The 19,091-nt window shown below is 52.7% G+C and overlaps 1 protein-coding gene across 2 annotated transcripts; it reads left to right on the top strand.

Annotated features, from left to right (window-relative positions):
- The first annotated feature begins 890 nt into the window (after positions 1-890).
- Positions 891-12,351, top strand: LOC119112064 (clarin-3). 2 transcript variants are annotated; one of them, XM_037236044.1, is made up of 5 exons: positions 891-1,316; positions 3,068-3,331; positions 3,632-3,820; positions 9,768-9,903; positions 10,469-12,351. In XM_037236044.1, the coding sequence occupies exons 2-5, from the start codon at positions 3,097-3,099 to the stop codon at positions 10,602-10,604; spliced, it is 696 nt and encodes a 231-aa protein (XP_037091939.1). In that variant the 5' UTR covers positions 891-1,316; positions 3,068-3,096; the 3' UTR covers positions 10,605-12,351. The 2 variants fall into 2 exon arrangements, with proteins under 2 accessions (XP_037091939.1, XP_037091940.1); XM_037236045.1 differs by lacking the exon at positions 3,068-3,331 and having other exon boundaries at positions 892-1,316.
- The last annotated feature ends 6,740 nt before the right edge of the window (positions 12,352-19,091 follow it).

Below are 19,091 nucleotides of genomic sequence, written 5' to 3'. Positions count from 1 at the left end.
TTACCAGCCAGCGTGGGATCCGCTTTTAGTGCATAAGCCTTCAGAGGGACAAATCATACAACGGTACCCTCCCTGGCGCGGGAAGCCCTCCGACCCGAGCATTTGGCCCCTGATCTACACAGGGTCCTCATTGACGCAAACAAATCGTTGATCGCCGCAGTTGGTGCAATGATTAGCACTCATACTCAAGTTCGGCTTAATCGACCAATGGCTGAAAGTGTGGCACTGGGCCACGACTGACACATGGGCCCTCCCTGACACAGTAAGGGCCTTGTTCATTGTCTCATTCTGGATCCCGGTCGTAATTCTCATACCTTTTTGCATTGCCAGAGTGTCACAATCAATGCAAGAAACCCTCTGGCATTCGGGTCCTGCCCCTGCCCTGCTCAGCAAATGTTCCCGCGGCCGACTCGGGGCGCTTTGCCGACGCAGGATCCCCTGTGTGGCACTGCAGGCACTTCACCAATATAGGAGCCTCTCATTCGAGGGGGAAATACGCGCGACGGGGTACGCAGGCAAAGGACGTTATTTGCTAGACGATTTACTTCGAAATTGATTGAGTCTAGCCACTAGCGACCAAGCGTCTGGAAGCAGTGTAGCCCAGCGTGGCAGTGGCCGGCGAGCGCGTACTCGGCCGTAAACCGATTTTTTAACGTCAATAAAAGTTTGGACTCAGTCATTTAGAAAGAACTTAACATCGTGCAAAGGGCGCTGATGTTAAAAGTTTAAGCATTATTTTTTGGACATCTGTAATTCCCTAACCAGTTAAACTACTGCGAAATCGCCCCCCAGCCTCTGGTGGCTCCCAGCTTTCACATTTGCCAGCAGGTCAGGTGGCGCTCGCGTCGCACGCTTATCACGGCCTTGAATTGGATGCAAGCTATTGTGGTGCAGCGCCGACATTGAGGCGCGACTGTACCAAGCGGGAGGGGTTCGTCCGTTCGCGGCCTGTCCTCAGGAAGGCCCGGGGTGCCGAGTGCTGGTGCTGGGGTGCGGGGTCTTATGCAGCTTGATATTGGCCAGTGTTGAAGGCACCTTTGGTGGAAATTTATTTTTGTGCCTCTAGCTTCAAGCAATCTCAAGTCTTTTGTCATGAAGCCCAACTACTGGACAAAGGGGTCAATTTTTACCACTTTCTTTTTGTGTTCCATCATTTGTGTTCTCCTTTGTTCTGCATTAGCCGACAGATTTTTGGGCTACATCAACGGCAGAACGGAATATCACCAAGGAATCAAATGGAAATATTAACTTTGGCCTGTTCAATGGCAAAAAGGTGCTGGATTCTGGCCTTGGTAAAAGAACATATGCCATCAAAGGTAAGTAAAATGTTGTGCCATCTGGAATGCTGCGATTGAGATGTGTTAACAAGCAGTCAGTAACAGTCAGAAGAGGCCAGATAACTCTGTACACTTTGGCTCAATTTTGCCTTGGGGTTGGGACCTATACTTTTGGTTTGGTCTGCACTAAAATCTGTTAATGTTTCCCACAGTTCTGCTACATTTCTGCTGATGACTTCCAATGTACTTAGCAGCTTGGTATGGCTTGATACCTGTCTGCATTTGATTGAGCTTTGGTACATATGGTTGAGTGAGAGGAGATGGGCTGATCAGTTTGCAAAGTTATTTTGGTCACAGTTTAAGTTGCCACATTGGTTGAATTCATTATTGGTTCAATTCAGAGAGAAACACAGATGTCAGATATTTGTGTGTTAAGTGTTTGTGAGTATAGACTTTGGGTTAACTGTATAATGGCTTGATGTGTATCTGGAATCAACTCCATCAGAGTTGATTCCAGCATCAAGTGGCATCCCATTGAGTTAAAATCAAGGTAACCCCAAATCAGGTTTTGTTTCTGTGAGTTAGGGTTAGAGTCAAACATATATGCTGTGGTCAAAATTGGCATTGGTTGAATGCAGCTGAATCAAACATATTTTTGCATTCTTTCCATTAGTTGTCTATTCATCCCAAAATAGAGAAGTTTTGAAATACTAGGCAGGTTATATCATTGCTGTTGTGTACATCAGAAATTAATGAGTGTTTTTACATCATTTGATTATGAAATTTAATGAGCACCATGTTGTTAACTTAAGCCAATGTTAGACTCCATGACTTTAAATGTTATGAACAACTCATCTAAAAAGGACAAATAGTGATGTCTTAGGAAATTGTGATGATTCCAAGATGCATCATCTTATAAGGATACTTAGGATGATAAACAACTATGTAAGCAAGCTGTATGAATATGTGAATTACTGATTCTGGAATTAATTCAAGTGGTGTTGATGCTGGGGACATTGGCTTAGCTCTTAACTCATTCTTCACCCCACCTTAAGTTTTATTGGATTTCTACTTTGATATGAAAACGCCAAAGCCAAAAGGCTACATTGAACATCTTTTATGACACATGTTCAAACAAAAAATGCATTTTTATCTACATTTCCATTCAAACTGAGCTGACAGCAACTCTAGCCAACAGAGTAGTCTCGACCTTGACCCTAGCTCAACTCAATTGTGGAAGGTATTGATTTCATCTTGTTTTGAAATTATTGGATGATTCCAGGATTGAATAGATGTGGAGTCAGGCACAAGTGTGATTAGGACAGCATGTGGTGTTTTTCAGTATGATTGTTGGCAGCTATTCCACCTCTAAATTGTTTCTTGGATGTCATACACACTGCCCACAGCTATCATTGTGACCTCTGGAGCAGTAGATGTCTGGCCATTCTGGGGTGACATGTCAATATGCAAAGGGTGTAGGTCACACCACATTATGTACTGGTAGCTGTCCATCAAGCTTGTGGCATGATTTGCTTATCAGATGGTTAGAAAGAAATAAGGCTGCTTTCCCTTTCCTTTGGACGCACTCCGGGTGGTGAGCACCATGCCTTGCTTCTTGCCAGTTCCATTTTTGCACTTTGTTTTGGCTGTGGTGTGCATATGATCCTGCAGATAATGTTCTGCAGCTAACCATTGGCATGCTGTGCTAACACCTTCCTTGATGATGCTCTGCCTGGCAGAATGTTTAATGCACCAATCTTTACACTAACTCAACACCTGCCACCTGGCAGTGGTGTGCTTGAAGGACCACAATGTCTGCATGTTCAGCTGCGCCACCTCCCCGGAGGATCGGCGCTCTGACCTCGAGGACCTGGTGGCTGGCAACAGCACCCTGAATGTCAACTGCACCAGCGACGCCAGCGTGGGCAGCGTGGGTGCCGCGTGGCCGCCGTCTGCCGGCGGCCCGCTCGGCCTGGTGTTGCAGCTGCCGCCAGCCATAAAGCCTCCGCCCGCCATCAGGAGGCCGACTACTCTGGAGCTGGAGGTTGACGATGGTACACAGCCCCGCAATTGCGCAGTTCTCCGATCTGCGCCCTTCCTATAGTCCGCATTTGCCTTGGGCAGAGGAGCATGGCCAAGTTGTAGATGGGTGCTGGCTACCTTAGCTGCTTGTCATCGCCACCTAGCCTAACTTCACTTGTCATGTGCTGAACTCACGGCGTGTGCTGATGGCTGCGGACTTCGTGCGTGTGCTGATGACTGTGGGCGGCCACCGGTGCTGGCGTATGGCTGGCTCCCTGTGCTGAGCCGTGACAATCCGACAGCCGCTGACCCGCACGTGGTGGACCTTGCAGTTACCGAGCTACCGAAGACCCAGCCCGATTTCATGGTCTACGGCCTCTGGATAGCGACCATTGTCATGATGGGCGCTGCCATCGTATTCGTCCTCGTGGCCGCCATGTTTGCCATCCTCAACACCGCTACAAACCCGGTGGAGACGCTGACCGGTGTCGTCGGCCTTTATGTCTGGAATGGCATTGCAAGTGAGTGCCACGCCCCCCGTGTAGTGTTATACGCTGTGGGGCAAATCTCAGAACATTAGTTTTTGGAACTTTTTCATATGTCAATTAATGGATATTGCAGGAGTTGGACCCACCTGGAATTTTCCCCAATCCCGTGATGCTTGAAGAATAAGAACGATTGGAGACAGTAAAAACAAAAGTTTGCAAACCCTTAGTAGCCGCATAACGACAATGAATGCATGCTTCTTGCTATTAAGGTCGAAATCCAACCAGCCATTGACACAAGTTTCACACATTTTCTAGAAAGTTTCATTAGGCTTTCAAGTTTTAGACTTCAAGTTTTAGCATTCAGTTGAAAATTTAGCTCAAAACTGATTGAAACAAAAGCTTTGAGTTTTGCTTTTAATCGCACGTGAACCATTACGTTACGTGTGATCGACTATCACTATTCCCTTGTGGCGACATACAGCCCAGCGGCTCCTTGGCTACGGCATTGCAATGGAAGGCGTTGGAGATTTTCCAGGGCCTGGCAGACCTTAAAAAGTTTACGAAGATCTCTGGAAATCGGCGTTGCTCTTGAGGCATGCTTGAATATGTTTGTTTCCGCTTAGATGGAGGAGGGATGCGTTTTCCGCTCAACTACGTAAAACGAAACCACTTCAGAGACTTTTCGTTAGTCATGGGCCATCAGACTGGTCAAAATCGACTAGACGATTAGCCGCCGACTCGGAAACCGGCTGGCCGCACCCAGCATTGCTGTTTTACTTGTTGTCCGGCCTAATCCGTGTAAGACTGCCAATAGCCTGAGGCGGGTGGCTCGGTCTGGCGGTGCCAGGTGTTGGCGCGCTTGTGCCCGCTGCGCCCGCCGCCAGATCGAGTCCGGCCACATGAGTGGCGGCGCCGTCCGCGTCCGCCCGGACTCGTGCTCCGTCGAGCGGCGAGCGCTTTGTGGCCCGGCGCGGCTTATCAGTTCTCGGTGGGGTCGTCCCCCGCCCGCGCTATCTGGCCGGCTGGGTGCAAACTCATGCGGTCTGTAGGTGATGTACGGCCGTGCTGGGTTGCCTATGGGGAACGTTTGACAAAAGCTGTCGTGCCGTAATGGGGGACTGTCGACGGAGTTAGTTCACTGGGGCGACGGCAGTGAACATCACCGGAGGTAGCTCGCTGGGGCGACGGCAGTGAACGGGGCATGTTGATTGCTCAAAACTGAGATGTCGAGGTCAGATCACCCATGCTGATTGAGTGCTGGTCAACCGTGGCAGGGCGCTGCCCAGCCAGACGGCTGGCGTGTGCAGGGACATCGGCTGGCGCGTCACGCGGGAAGCGGACGGCGAGGGATGGCAGGGTTAGCCAAAGAAAGCTGACGGTCAGGGGTGAGCAAGTGGTACTCGTCACTGACGCAGGGCGGGAGCGGCCGCGTTGACCTCGTCCATCTCCGTTGGAGTGGTGCGCTGGTTTGGTTTCCGGATGTGCGGTACTTTTGTCTCAAAACCGGGTAGCCCTGCGCATCGTGGCGGTCAGGCCGCCCGTGGTGCGATTAGAGGTATCATCTCCCGCTTTCTATCGTCCATCACATAATCCACTGGCACCGTCCTGCAGTAGCCGAAGTGATAGGCGTGCCGTGTGATGTCAGTGGTACGGCCAGAGCCCTCCGGTTCTTGGGCCAGTGTACTTTTCCTAGCCTGCTCCAACCACCTTCTCTCCGTTGCAATTCGCGGCCGCCATCGTCGTCCTTCGACGGAAACCCCGGCCGATGCCCGCCTCTGATCACACTCTTGCCGCCCTCTGTCGGCCAGCGATAACGGCCAGGTTCTCCGGCGCTCGCGTTTGGACTTTAGCAAAAGCTTTGACGCGGTCGCGGACTGTTGATTGGACCCGCCATCCACAGATTAAACGCTTCTTGGTTGTTGTCTCTATCTGTGACCACATTCAGATCGTGGCTTCAGTGACACTTCCGAAAGGGAGGCGCCTCGGAAAAGGTGTCCTATAACATATGGAGGATGCAATTCCGTGGTGCATATTCTGAAACAACCATGGCGTTTCAGAAACAATCTTGGCGATATACAGTTATTTGTCTCCGCCAAATGGGCTGTATAGTAAATATAAGTAAGGAAGTCATTGGGCTCTTTTTTCGGCAATATGGTTTGACAATAGACTTAGCATCTTGCCTTGGCCCCAAGCTGTTGAACGACATTATGGTTTCATATTTTCCAAGAATAACTGATATATCTGTATCAAAAACCATGGTTAAGAACATTATCCGCAAGCATTTCGTGAATACATATTAACGTAACCAACATATCTGAAGACATTGCAATCCTTTGCGCTGCACATATCCAGCGCACTTCATATTTGACCTCCTTCATGTTGCATAAGCAATTTCTGATATAGTTAAAGTCATGCACATATACCCAAATTCACGGCGCCGGCTCCAGGAGTTCTCCCAGCAACAAGCTTCGCTTAGCTGGGTGGACTCCCTGGACATCCACCTCAAAAACCAGCACGAAAATGACCGGGTAATTGCCCTCTCCGACTTGTGTGACTGTATAACCCTTACTAACACGGTGAATTGAGTGGTTGGAGCTTATTGGGCGGTTATAGCGGGCCGTCATTAGCTGACTTTGGCTAATGACTACTTTAAGGCTTCTCATCTATGATTTTCCCCTGCCTATTACATAACACAATTCCTTCGGATCTGCACCACCTCTTCGCCTGCTTCTTTACGTTTGTTTCATCTTTCTAGCTGGGAGTGCCGCGACTTGATTTTATGTTTTCTAGTATTAACGTGCGGTTTACTGCGTCGCTGGGATTGAGGGAGGGGCACCCCTGGTTACCTGTTCTTGGGTAACGGCACAGAAAAAGTATATCCGTAGGTACTGGTTAAACGAGATTAGCAAGCAAGCTGGTTGTATGAAGCTATATCAACGCTCCAGTTTTTCTCACGCTTGCGAGAAGACAAAGTTGGGCAAAATAAAATATTTCAATTTACGTCACTTGGAATTCAGGGAATGCCCCAAATCGGTGCAGATTATGCCCTTATGATGATGCCCTTATGGTACGCACGCGTACCATTAGGACAGTGGTACATACACGCGGGTATTTTGTACCCCCGCGTCGGACGTGCGTCAATGCAGGTTACGGCATGAGAAAAGCATGTCTTGCACTAAATATCCACCCGAGGGTGCTCAAATTGGTCAGCGCATCATCGCATCGCAATCAGAGTCTTGCGAAGGTCAAAACGTCTCCGTAGCTTCCTTACATGTTTAGGTATACAATGTGGCTGCAATAGGTAAACGATCGTCAATCGTCTAAAAATACTGCAAAAAAGTTATCTGCTAGGCATTCAGACGTGCAACCAAAATTATTTGGGCTTCTCTTCTCTAAAGCAATGAGTGGCGTGACCAGACGGGAGATGGAAAGCAAAGCAAATCCTGCGTGATGCGGTGGCACCTTTCGAAAAGTATCAGGCATTGAGCAAAACTACCGCGTCGGCAGAGAAAACTTTTTATCCAAAGGCTTTGCACTCATGTGGGACGCGCTGAACAAACCGTAACTCCCGATACTCGGCGATGCGCTAAAGCTTCTAGAAACACGGGCGGCTTCGCCTGAATGTAACGACAACCGGCACAGATGATAAGGTCAGCAACTTGCCAAGAACACCAGGCGTCACGAGTATTGCTCGAACGTCACTAGCGTTCCAGCCGTTCAGGCCCATAAGCCGGACTTGAGCTTAGGCTACATATGAGGATTCTGCAAGTCATAACACTTGTGGTACTGTGCTAGATGCAGGGGCTCCTTGCCATGGGTCTAACGATGATGTTAGGCTTCTTAGCAGCTACGTCTTGACCTGGTTCTGTTAGCTCCCGATGTTAGAAGTTATGAACTTGTTGACTGTGTTGCCTTCCGTCACGCTGACAGTTCTCTGAAAGCGCGAACCATCTGCCGTTTTCCGCAAGCGGAGTCATTGTCGCATCAGGCCGGAACAGCTTTAGGCAATCGTGTGATTAGACACCTGATGGTAGGTCTGGCACTTTAACCTCTCTTTAACCAGCTTCTCCTGGTGCACTGAAGGTCGATTATTCTTATTATGAAATCTCCTAACCCACAATGCCCCCCCCCCAATTAAAAAACGATTTTCAACTTAAAAAACGTTGCCGTTTTTGTTGGTGCCATCACTTTAAAGTGACTTGACCAGCTGAAAGTTATATGTTGTGTGATGCGTACAAACCCGCGTCATACCCCACGATGCATTCGATATATTTTGTTTTGTCACGATGTTTCGTCGCGTTGTAACAATTATGGAAAGTCTTGGCTTTGGCAAGAGTCCTACGATATGCAATACGGGTTAGTGATCATTCCATTTGCGGAGTGCTTCAATCCATAGCGTCGCAGATGGGTTAATGCGCGAAGGTGACGATATGTTAGTTTTTTGCTATTTCTTGCTGTTGAGAATGTGTTTTAGGATCAGATTGGTGTGCTCAGTATATCGTAGATAGACTAAGGATATTTTGGTAGGTCTAACGCCAACAATCCAGTAATGGTACTGTACACCACACTGTTCTTGTTGGCCACGATTTCCTATCGTTGCTGACCTGCCTGTGATCCTGTGGTGAATACACCCCAAGTGCAGCCGGCCCACCTGCCGGAGCTGGGCGGCGGCGGCTTCTGATAAGGCCGTATCAGCCGGGCGCGGCAGGGATCCGCCTCGGACGCTCTCGAGACTAATCGGCTGCACCGGCCCTGATACCGTCCTATCCGACCATGAAAAATGCCAGCGCGATAATGTATCGGGCGCCGCGGCGCTGACGTCTCTCCCATCCGCCTATCTAGAGCTGTGGTAACCCGGAGCGTGAAGGTGTCACGGGTTATGAATATGGGTAGAAGCTTCTTGCTCCTCGCTGCGTGCAAGCGCTTGAAGGCGAGGGCTTTAGGTCAGTAATCAGGATTATATTTCCATCCCTGGCGCAATGTCCCCAGTTTACTTTCACTGAGGCTGCTAAACGGGCTCACTTAATAATATTGTGTGGCTACATGCCAGCGATTGCCAGCTGTGTCGCTGCGTGGAGAGACAACGTCGCCGTTAGCCCCACCGCCCGCGACCGAACTGGAGTCTTGCCTCAGCAATTCGAAGTGAAGCTCAGTAACATTTGTAATCTGCTTAGCACTCGCGGATCACCCGGACACATCGCCCGAGCGGCGCTCGCCCACAGCATAGAGTGAATAGCATTTAGCTGTTCCGTTTGTGTATAGAAGTGTCTCGTTGTCCGATGGTAAAACATACTACGCTGTTGCGCCGGCGGTGACGGACCCCAGCGTCCGATGAGCGTGAAGTTATGATGTGCATCGCCACGAGGAGTGCACGTGTAGCATCTGCAAATGTCACAGCCTCTGCTGTGTGTCTGGCTGCAGCAAAAACCACGTTCAGACCGACCGACAGACGCCCGCTATTGATGTAGTTGTTTAGACGTGGAAAGCTGCTGTACGTTCTCTTGCCGCATACGTCACGTGTCTTTGTCAGACGTTCTCCCTTCACGCGAAAATATTTAGGCTAAATTTTGCTCCAACGTGGTATATGAAAGGTTCTTACCATCACCACTCGTGGGATGTGTCCACGTATGTTATACCAGGGCGCTGGAGAGCAATGAGGAGAGCAAGAAGCATGGAGGAAGCCATCTTTTCGTCGTCTTGCGTGTGTTGGTTTAACGAGCTTCTTATTGCAATTTTTGTCGCTCAAGAAGTCAAAAGGTAAAGTCTTTTGATGACCGAGGACTTAATTGAGTTCATCGATCTGCCGTGAAGTGAATTGTTTCAACGGTGGGAATGACCAAGGTGTGCCTCTGCCGTGGGTTTTTATCATTGTTATAACGCGGGTGTTGGTAGTGTCGTGACGGAGGCCGTTGACGGTAGGTCATGAGGTGCGATTGACGCTGGGTCCCGTAGTGAGCTGACATGTGCCGTGCCGTTGCAGTGTTTTTCGAGTTTCTGGTGCTGGTGCTGTGGGGCGTACAGTTCCACCAGCACCTGCGACACAACATGCTGTGGAGGGACGAGATCGAACAGGCGTGGTCCACCGAAGGCATGGCCAGCCTCGGCTACTCCTACTGGTGAGAGTCTCTGGCGTCTGCCACTCGTGGCCACCGCTGGCAATTACTCTTGTGACACTCGGGCGCGGGTGAGTCAGGGGCGCACGCGCTGTTGACACCACCACACACACCTGTGGTCTGGCGGGAGTCGCAAATAATCGGGACTAATTCCGCCCGCGCTTGGGAACTTCACATGGTGTAAGGTAAGTGCTCGCAGCGCGTATTTTGTCAGTTTGTGTCGTCTTCGACCATTGTTTGATGGTGCGTTACATTCACAGCTTAAAGCTGAGACAAATTTTGATGATTTTGCACCGTTTAAAGCGATGTCTCGCGACATCCAAAATTGCATTTACTCCTTGTGCATGTGCAGTTTTCCATCTATGAGAAGCAGCCTTTTCAAACCGCGTTCTTGTTACCTGTGTCTGGAGCTGATCGTAGGGTGGGCATTTTTTAAACCACATCAGTAGGTGGGGGGAATGGCACGCATTCCGACCCCCGACCACGCATGCCGTGGTCGAGAGTGGTCTGCACCGGAGATACGCTGCCATGAGCTGACCTGACCTGACCGGACGTGCCGTGCCGGCAGGCTGGTGTTTGTCGCCATGATTTTGCACGCCGTGAACATGGCCATCCTGTGGTTCGGCACGCACCAGAAGCGACCGAAGAAGGTGCAGATTCCCATAGAGCGGGGCAACACCAACGCCGTCAACATGATCTACTAGAGCTCTCCCTAGCCGCGCCGGCGGCGGCAGCGAGCAAGCCAGATGGGTGGGCCGTTGTCGCGGATGTCTGGAGATGACACCGGCATTGGCGGTGCCTGTCCCCATCCATGGTAGTGTGACACAGACCACGCTCTCGAAGCATGATCAGCTTCGTGTACATAATACAACCGGTCGGTTTAAGGGAATGGACGCATGTTCAACATTCCAAGTTAATGACAGGCCGATGTTGGTCACAATACTCTCACATGCATTCCTGTCAAAGCCTCGTGTAATTTGGAAGATGCTGTTCCTCGCCTCGGTCCTGGTGCGCGACGTAGACGTGTTGCGACCTGCCCCTCCGGAGCGGTCCCGCCGCGTCCCATCTGGCGTCGGCCCGAGCAGCCGGCCCGGAGCCGGCCGTGCACCCATTCCCGGCCTGTCGGGCCATCGCCGGCGGTGGCGAGCGACAGCTGGTCCAGAACCGGCCGTGTACCGAGCCCCGGCCTGTCGGGCCGTCGCCGGCGGTGGGGAACGACGGCTGGTCCAGAACTGGCCGTGTACCGAGCCCCGGCCTGTTGGGCCGTCGCCGTTGGGTCGATGGCGCTCGCGAGCGGCCGGCCCGCCCCCTGCCCCCGTCTGTCGCCCATATCCTCTAGCGTTGATGCTTGTGTTGAGTGGCCAGTGGCTGGTCGACGCTGGGCAGGTCCTTCGTCCGCCTGCGCGCCCGTACCTCCACCTGCTGACCGCCACAGGGAAGCCGATGCTGCCATTGGTGCGCATTCCAACATCAGAGAACATTCTGTCAGCTTTACGGATGCTTCGTTACAATGGTCTTGGTTCAGGTGCCTTCCGTGATGTTGAAATCAAATATCGTTGACACACATCGCATTGGACAGGCGCCCGGTGCCTTGGATAAATCAGTGAATGTCAATGCCTGTGGACCAATTGCGCCGCGCAAGTACACTGCAGCTGCCCAGGCCTATTGGCCATCCGGTGTGTTCTCTGTCAGTTTCTTAAAGTGTTTACCGGTCGCCCGGTTGTCTTGTGTCTGCTGCCAAAGCTTCCTGTAATTTGTGCCTTGATAACGGGGCTGTCTGATGCTAAGCCTAAGCTGTGTTGGTAAGTCAAGCGGTGTACGGTGTGAAAAAACTTGTCTGGGAACACTCTGAACTGGCCTATGCTCACTCTGCAGGCAAGAAACAACTTTCCATCCAACCGCTTGTTTTTTTAAAGACGTATGGCTTAATTCAGTAGCGAAGACGTATGCGCACGTGTCTGGGAGTGGGCCAGTGAGCTCCAAAGTTCAAGCAGATGATTTGTGCGTTTTGGCGTGTTTTCATCCATTGCAGGCTCTTATTTATCCTTCGGTAGTGTTTTGAGTGAAAAGAGTTTTGCGACGTAGCTCCGGTAGGGGGTCGCATGTGACAATGACTCTTCGTTACCTCCTGTTTTATGTCTACAATGTCCTGTCACTGCGTTTGTAATGTTTTCTGGATGCGGTGTCTGGTAAAAGATCATGATGCCCCGCCATGGATGCTGTTTGAGTGCGGCCGTTGTACTCGTTCTATCGGGCGAAACGTCAGCAAGGTGTCAATCTGTGTGTGCGTCACCACCGAGGGTCCAATCAGCGCCAAACGTGGCGTCCATGCTTGTGCAGTAGTGATTTGTGGGTGACCCGTAGATACAGTGCCCGCCAGCTGATCCGGTGAGTTATCGACGCGTCGCTGTTCAATGAGACGTGTTTCTGGTAATAAACTCCAGAAATGTGGCCTGTCGTGCGACGCTGTCCACGAGGCGGCCATGTCATCGTCTGCACCTGCGCACGATCGACGGTGCCGTTTGAACTTAGCGCAAGGGTTAGCGGAAGATGCGCACATTCGCTGTGCCGATTGAAGACCGCTATGGATGCTTTCGAACAGCGACAACCCGTGGGCGAAAACCCGATATAAATTAAGTAACCGTGTGGAAACGTACGCAGATGATATGGAGGCTTGAGCACTGCATTTGGGAAGTGATGTAAGCATACCACATTCTTACGTGAACATGCGCATTGCAAGACGCCAACGCAAGTGAAGGTCAATGCAACCAGCAGTTCATATTACGAACATGTCTGTAGTCTTCGTGGGTTATGCGCTCAAACGTCCGATGTGCAGCCCAAGGTGCTGGTTAATGAGCGTCGGTGCGTGATTCCTGCGGGAAGTGAATGCGCCGCGGTGGATCCCGCGTGTGTCGCAAGGTCGGTGTACGCTTGGGAGCAGGGTCATGACATGCCCCGCCATAAGAACTCGCTTCCTGCCCGTGAACAGTCCTTGCCCCGCTAATCCCCCCCCCCCTCCAAATTTCCGATGTATTGTATTCAGAACCCGCTGCATGAATTGCCTAGGGTTTGGAACGCTTGTTAATTGTAGCGTCTTGCGTGTGTTGTGTAGCCCACCACTAGGATCACCTGCGTAAACGCCCTAAAAAGCTTGACTGCGTCAGGCGTGTGCCACCAGACTCTCGATCATTGGCTTTCCGAGATACTTTATATTCGAATCGATGTGCTGGTCATTTTGGGGGAGGAGGAAGCCAGAAATGTTCCTAGCCGCGAAATTTATGACTCAATTTTATGCGACTCTCGGCAGACCCGTCACCCACCAAGCACGCGCGCGCATGCCCGCACACACGAATACACACGCATACATCCACAGTTACCCATGGGGAATAATTTAGACGATTTCCGTCGAGAAGCATTTCCAAAGACTACACAAAACATAAAGATGTTGCTGCACCTTTGATCTACACGCGTGGCGCATGCGCGCCCCCAGACAGGCTGGCGGCTGCCTCAGTCCATCCCGTTCCAAGAATTACATACCGCCCAGTCAGGGGCGCAGCCAGAGCCTTTACAAGGGGAGGGGCACAGGGCTGACAAAGAGCCCCCTGATAGTAAAAGGCCCTTTCCAAAAATGTCGGATATGGCCATTTGTTATTGAGAACATTTCTCCTCTCAACTCGAAACGTCAAAATTTTTGTCTGAATTATACAGATATAGCAAGGATTCCGCGCATGTATAATGAAGATCAAAATCGGTCATCACTTTGTATTAACGCGGCCAAGACATGCTTGTCCGGATATGTTCAACGTTTACTCAGAATCAATTAGTGATACAAATCATGTAACGCAGTTTGAGCATGCGCGCTCGCATATCTAAGCACCAAAAAAACTCGACGCCAGGCGTCGCAGTCTCCATAGGCCGCGCAGCGGCGGTCCGGCGGACTTATAAAAGGTCGGGGCAAAAAGACGGACAAACATGGAGACGCATTTGAAAGAAGTACATTTGAACGTTTCTCGAGACCAAATCAACACAAAAAATCTCACCTTTGGTGGTCGGTTTTGGTGGCCGGTGGCGCGATGGTGGCTAAATGGAACCTCCGGCTGACCTTTTGGGCCCTTCAGGCCCCCAAATCGGGCTCTTAATCGTACGTTCCGACGGGCCCTAAGGACCCCTCGGAACCTAAGGGGAAGGCACGCGTCCTCTGTGCCCTCCCCCCCCCCCCCTGCCTGAGCTACTGCGTCCGATCACCTCCAGTTTTCGCTCTGTCAGAGTACTGCATCCTTCGCGGTGATGCAGAGCACGCGGGAACTCTGCCTTATTTCTACAGCCACGCATATGCACATTTCTTGAAGAAAGACTGCCGGATGTGCATTGCATGCATGAGCAGCTTGATCTCAGATATTCGCTTTAATAAATAAATGACACTCGTCATGGGCACCCCGCACATCAGTACACGTATACCGTGACACATCAAATTCACACTGCAGCATTAGCAGCAACCCGTGTCCATGCATGCGCCGCTGTAAATCATGAATGCTACAATTCCCTTCATATTAAGTGCAGACAACTGACGATCATGGGAGTTGCAGCAGCGAAACGTCAACCATCTTGTTTCCAGTAGCGCAGGTTGATTCTGGGGAGTTTGCCGCAGTGGCGCACGCTGTTCTCAGCATCGTCCGCCGCCCGGAACGCCTGTTTCTGAACTCGTTGGATGCTCGGGATGTTGTCGCAAAGCACCCGAGCCCAGCTGGTCTTCTTCAGCTGCTTCAGCTGGCGGCGCGTGAAGCTCCACGGCCGCTCCGGACCGCCCAGGTCGTAGAAGAAATTGTCACCAAAGCGCAGCTTGATGAACTGGTCGCCGACGATGCAGCGCATGGTAGGGCCGACCACGGCGCCCGGATATGGCCGCTCCGAGATGGCTCCGATGAAGAGGTCCACGTCCTCCACGTGGTCGTAGACCGTCTCCAGTCGACGCACCACGCCCACCGGGATCTGGGCCATGAGCTCAGCGAACGATCGCGCCCGGCCGAGGCCGCAGCGCTGGCGCATGCGGTTGTAGGTGGCGATGCCGTGGTCTCGGCCTCGCTGGATGTTTAGCGCGATCAGGTCCAGGCCAAAATGCCGGCCGCCCTCCTGGAACAGGTGGTTGGTGAGGTCGGCCACCACGTTGGCATCGCACACCTGCGGACTCTGCATGATGAGGCCCATGGCCAGCTGGTCCAGCATGCCTTGGTAGATGGGCTGCGGGAAGAGAAAGACGTCGCGCAGCTGTATGCGGCGGGTGGCCGTGGCGGCGGCGGCGGTCACCACGTGCGCGTGCAGCTCAATCAACTCCTGCACCAGCGAGTGGCCGAACCGGAACGCGGCCGTGGAGAACTCGGCGGAGATGGTCGGGTTGAGCGCCTCGATGTAGCGGTCCGAGAACTGACTGGTGCGGTCGGCGTCGATCCGGTTCTCTAGCATGTACTCGTCGCCGAGCACGATCGGCAGCCACTCGCGGTAGGTGATGTGCTGAATCTGGGCGCCCACCACCTTGCGCGCCTCTTGGAAGAGTGCCTCGTCGCTCCAGTGCGGGTTGAGGCGAGCCAGCTCATCGGCCACTCGGTTATGCTCGCGCAGCCAGACCGTGTGCAGCACGGCCAGGCTCACCTGGTCGTTGACGCGCACGTCGCCACTGAGGAAGCAGGGCTGCGTGTCGAACTCGCTGAAGCAGGGCAGCTCGGTGGGCAGCTGCGCACCCGGCGGGTCGCTCGGCGGCAGGTCGCCTGGCCGCGCCAGCAGCCGTCCTCCCGAGAACGTGCGCAGCAGGCGCGTGCGCGACGGCCGCGAGCCGTAGATCATGCTGCCGTCCACAAAGTTGGTGAGTACGTTCATCTGCACGGCCGGGCCGGGCTGGCAGTCGGGTGCCGGCGCCGGCAGCGAGCGCACAAACTCCATGCAGCGCTGGCCGTGCGCACTGAAGAACGGGTCGTCGGCCGGAATGTCGATCGGCATGCACTGCGGGTGCGCGTGCTGCACGCGCCGGCCGTTGGCGCAGCAGTAAATGATGCCGCCGCTGCTGTTGAGGAAGACGGGCGTCAGCGTCAAGTCGTGGTCAAGGAACTGGCCCCACTGCATCACTGACAGCGTCAGGCCGCCGATGACGCCCTGGCGCTGGCCGATGACGGCGCGGCTGACGCTGCGCGCTGACGACAGCGGCCGCGCCGACATCATCGAAGTGGCGCGAGCCGCGTTCACGCCGTCGTCGTAAGTGTTGGGCGCGAGCCGGATAAAGGGCTGGTCGGCGGCGCCCCAGTGCGGCCGGCTCCAGTGGTTGCATGACCCGTCCTGGCTGCGGTAGCGCGCAGACGTGAAGTTGCAGGCGGGCTCCGCGACGATGGGACAGAGCGCCTGCCGGCCGGTGGGCGGCGCCGCAGGCAGGCGGGCCGGTGCGCGCGCCTGCTTCGACCCAGAGCAGCGCCTCGCGCCCCAGCTGCTGGGTGGCCGCGTCCGAGGCGTGCCGGTGGCCGTGGTGGGCGGCCGCGCCGTTCCGGCTCGGCTCGGTGTGGTACTGGTCCAGCCGCTGCACACGCCGCTCTGCCCAGGCCAGCGCCGCGGCCAGCCTGTCGGCCGGCACGTCGATCCTCTCGGCCGGCGACGGCTGCAGCAGGCCAGGTGGCACGAGCGGCGCCGTCAGCGGCAAGCTCAGCACCACCACCTGCAACAGGGTTTTTATCGGTGGTTACTAGAGGTGCAGACGGAGTTCTTGGTAAGGGGAGGGGAGGGCACATCTTGATGAAGGGCTTGCTGTGAAAAGACTCCTCTAAAATCACCAGATTTGGCCTGGCTTTTCCAAGCGGGGACGATTTTCTTCGTATTTGTTTTATCCTTCATGCTGACGGGTGGGACGGCGCAGCGGGGGGAGGGGGTGGAGGAGGAGCAGTGACCCTCTCCCAGTAGGCATGGGGAGAATTTTGCTAAACGTATCTCACCAAAACTCAGAAAAAAAAGGTCCCCATCACTGATCTACGGGAGATAGTCAATCGGGATGAGAAGGCCATATCATTCGTCAAAAGGCCCGTTTCTGGACCAGGAGGCCCTGTAGATATTGTGTTAAGGAAACCGTTTTGCTGACTCGAAGGGCTCTCGTTATGAACAATCCCCTGTTCTGCAGAAAAAAGCACCGTCAGCCGCAGCCCTTAATGCTTCAACCCTTTATATATCAAAAGATCCCTAATCTAGAATAGGAGGTTCCCTACCCTGAGTTAGAATACCGCTGCTCCGCATCAGCGCGCCCTGTTTTGGAATATTAAGGCCTTTTTTGGGATTTGGAGGTCCCTTGACAAGTAGGAAGGATCCCGACCTGTATTAGGATGCTCCTCAATACGCCAGAAGACCTTTTTATGGGACAGGGTTCTGCACTGAGATGGGGAAGCTCAATACTGGATAGCGAGTCCCCCTCTGCTAAAAGAAGGCTCATGTTTAGGATTATTTGATCGTCGACATTTTTTAAAAGGGAATGATACAAATGCAATTTTATAAGGAGTGGGTGCCCCCTTCCTTAAATGCGACACTGCCCAGGAGACTTCCCTGTGAGTTGGCTCCATTTTTGCCCAGGAGACCCATGGAAAAGTCTCCCCAATTCAAAACACGTGGCTTCGCCCCTGCTGATGGGTGCGTTCAGTGAAAACCCTCGTGGATCAGACATTATGGAGGCCACTTGCCTTTCCCGGACAAGGGTCCTCGTGAGGTAGAACACAAGGATGCACATTACATTTCCTGGGCAGGGCTATATGGTCATCCGTCCCAACCTGAGCTACTTGCCGGCTGCAGCTCTGGCGATAGAGGGTCTGGAGTCCTCTGGTCCATCCGGAGCTCATCAGAGGTTATATATCCCACATTGGTCCCGCCTCTGACACAGGAGGCCCTCTGAACGGGGCAATTGGCCCTGGATTGACGGAGAGTCCCTCGCTGACGCAAAAGGATCCCTTACCTGTACAAGAGGTCCAATAATAGGCATGGGAACTACAGTTCTGCTTATCGGGCCTTTGGCCGCCACGGCCGGAGGGCCTTTGGTATTATACAGCGTCCTTCCACGACATGATCGCTCTCAGTGACGATATCAAGAAATCATTTGGATGTATAATGAAACCTAACATCTCTCCACATAGCTTAACCCAACCTGGCTCAACCCATTCTCGTAATATATCATAATGATTGCTTATAATCGTCGCTTAAACAAAAACGCCTGGGCATGGTGAGAGACCGGCCATTCTCTGGATAAAAACTCATAATGACGAGAAAAAAGGAAGCCAAGGTCTTTTTGCTTTCATCAAGTGTACACCTTGACACGAGACGCTGCAGGTCAGAATGATGGGTGCCATGGGGGAACAGGTGTGTTTAAGGTGTCCCAAGACGTCTAAAGTAACTTACGAGGATGAAAGGACTCGAAACAGGCAAAATCGATCTTCACCGTTGACTGCCTGCTTTGGTCAATTAGGCCCAGAGGAGGGATCAGCGGTTAATAATATGGAAGTTATTACGTGATCGGGAGAGTTCGAGCGGCCCGGTGCTGTGAAAAGGTTAATATGCGGCCAAGGGGTGTTAAACTTGGTGTTGCTAGCAGAGGCAGTGAGAGATCCATAGATGGGCCAAAACTCCTTACGGAGTTGTGAGAACAGGATGCTGGTCTGGCTGCGGACTGCATGTCGGGAGACCGATAATGCTGGTTTGGCTGCGGACTGCATGTCGGGAGACCGATAATGCTGGTTTGGCTGCGGACTGCATGTCGGGAGACCGATAATGCTGGTTTGGCTGCGGACTGCATGTCGGGAGACCGATAATGCTGGTTTGGCTGCGGACTGCATGTCGGGAGACCGATAATGCTGGTTTGGCTGAGGACTGCATGGCGGGAGACAGATAATGCTGGTTTGGCTGCGGACTGCATGTCGGGAGACCGATAATGAAAAGCTCATTCCTCCACGGATAATTGGTCTTAAAAGGGGGCTGTCCCCTGCTTTAGAACGACTTTACATCGTTGGTCACCGGAGTGATCAAGGACCCTTCAATATGGCAAGGGGCCTGAGACGGCCAAAAGGTCTTGAGGCAGCCAATAAATCCAGATTCAGAATGTCTGAGTCTCGAGAAGGCCGGGGGTCTCGAGATGGGCGAGAGTCTTGAACCAGTCTCATGTGTCCTCAACCACCAGAGGTTCC

Source organism: Pollicipes pollicipes, unplaced genomic scaffold (assembly GCF_011947565.3).
Source record: "Pollicipes pollicipes isolate AB1234 unplaced genomic scaffold, Ppol_2.1 Scaffold_7261;HRSCAF=8764_pilon_pilon_pilon, whole genome shotgun sequence".
Classification (NCBI taxonomy): Eukaryota; Metazoa; Arthropoda; class Thecostraca; order Pollicipedomorpha; family Pollicipedidae; genus Pollicipes; species Pollicipes pollicipes.
Note: the sequence above shows the minus strand (reverse complement) of the source record. Positions and strands in the feature narration are given on the sequence as shown.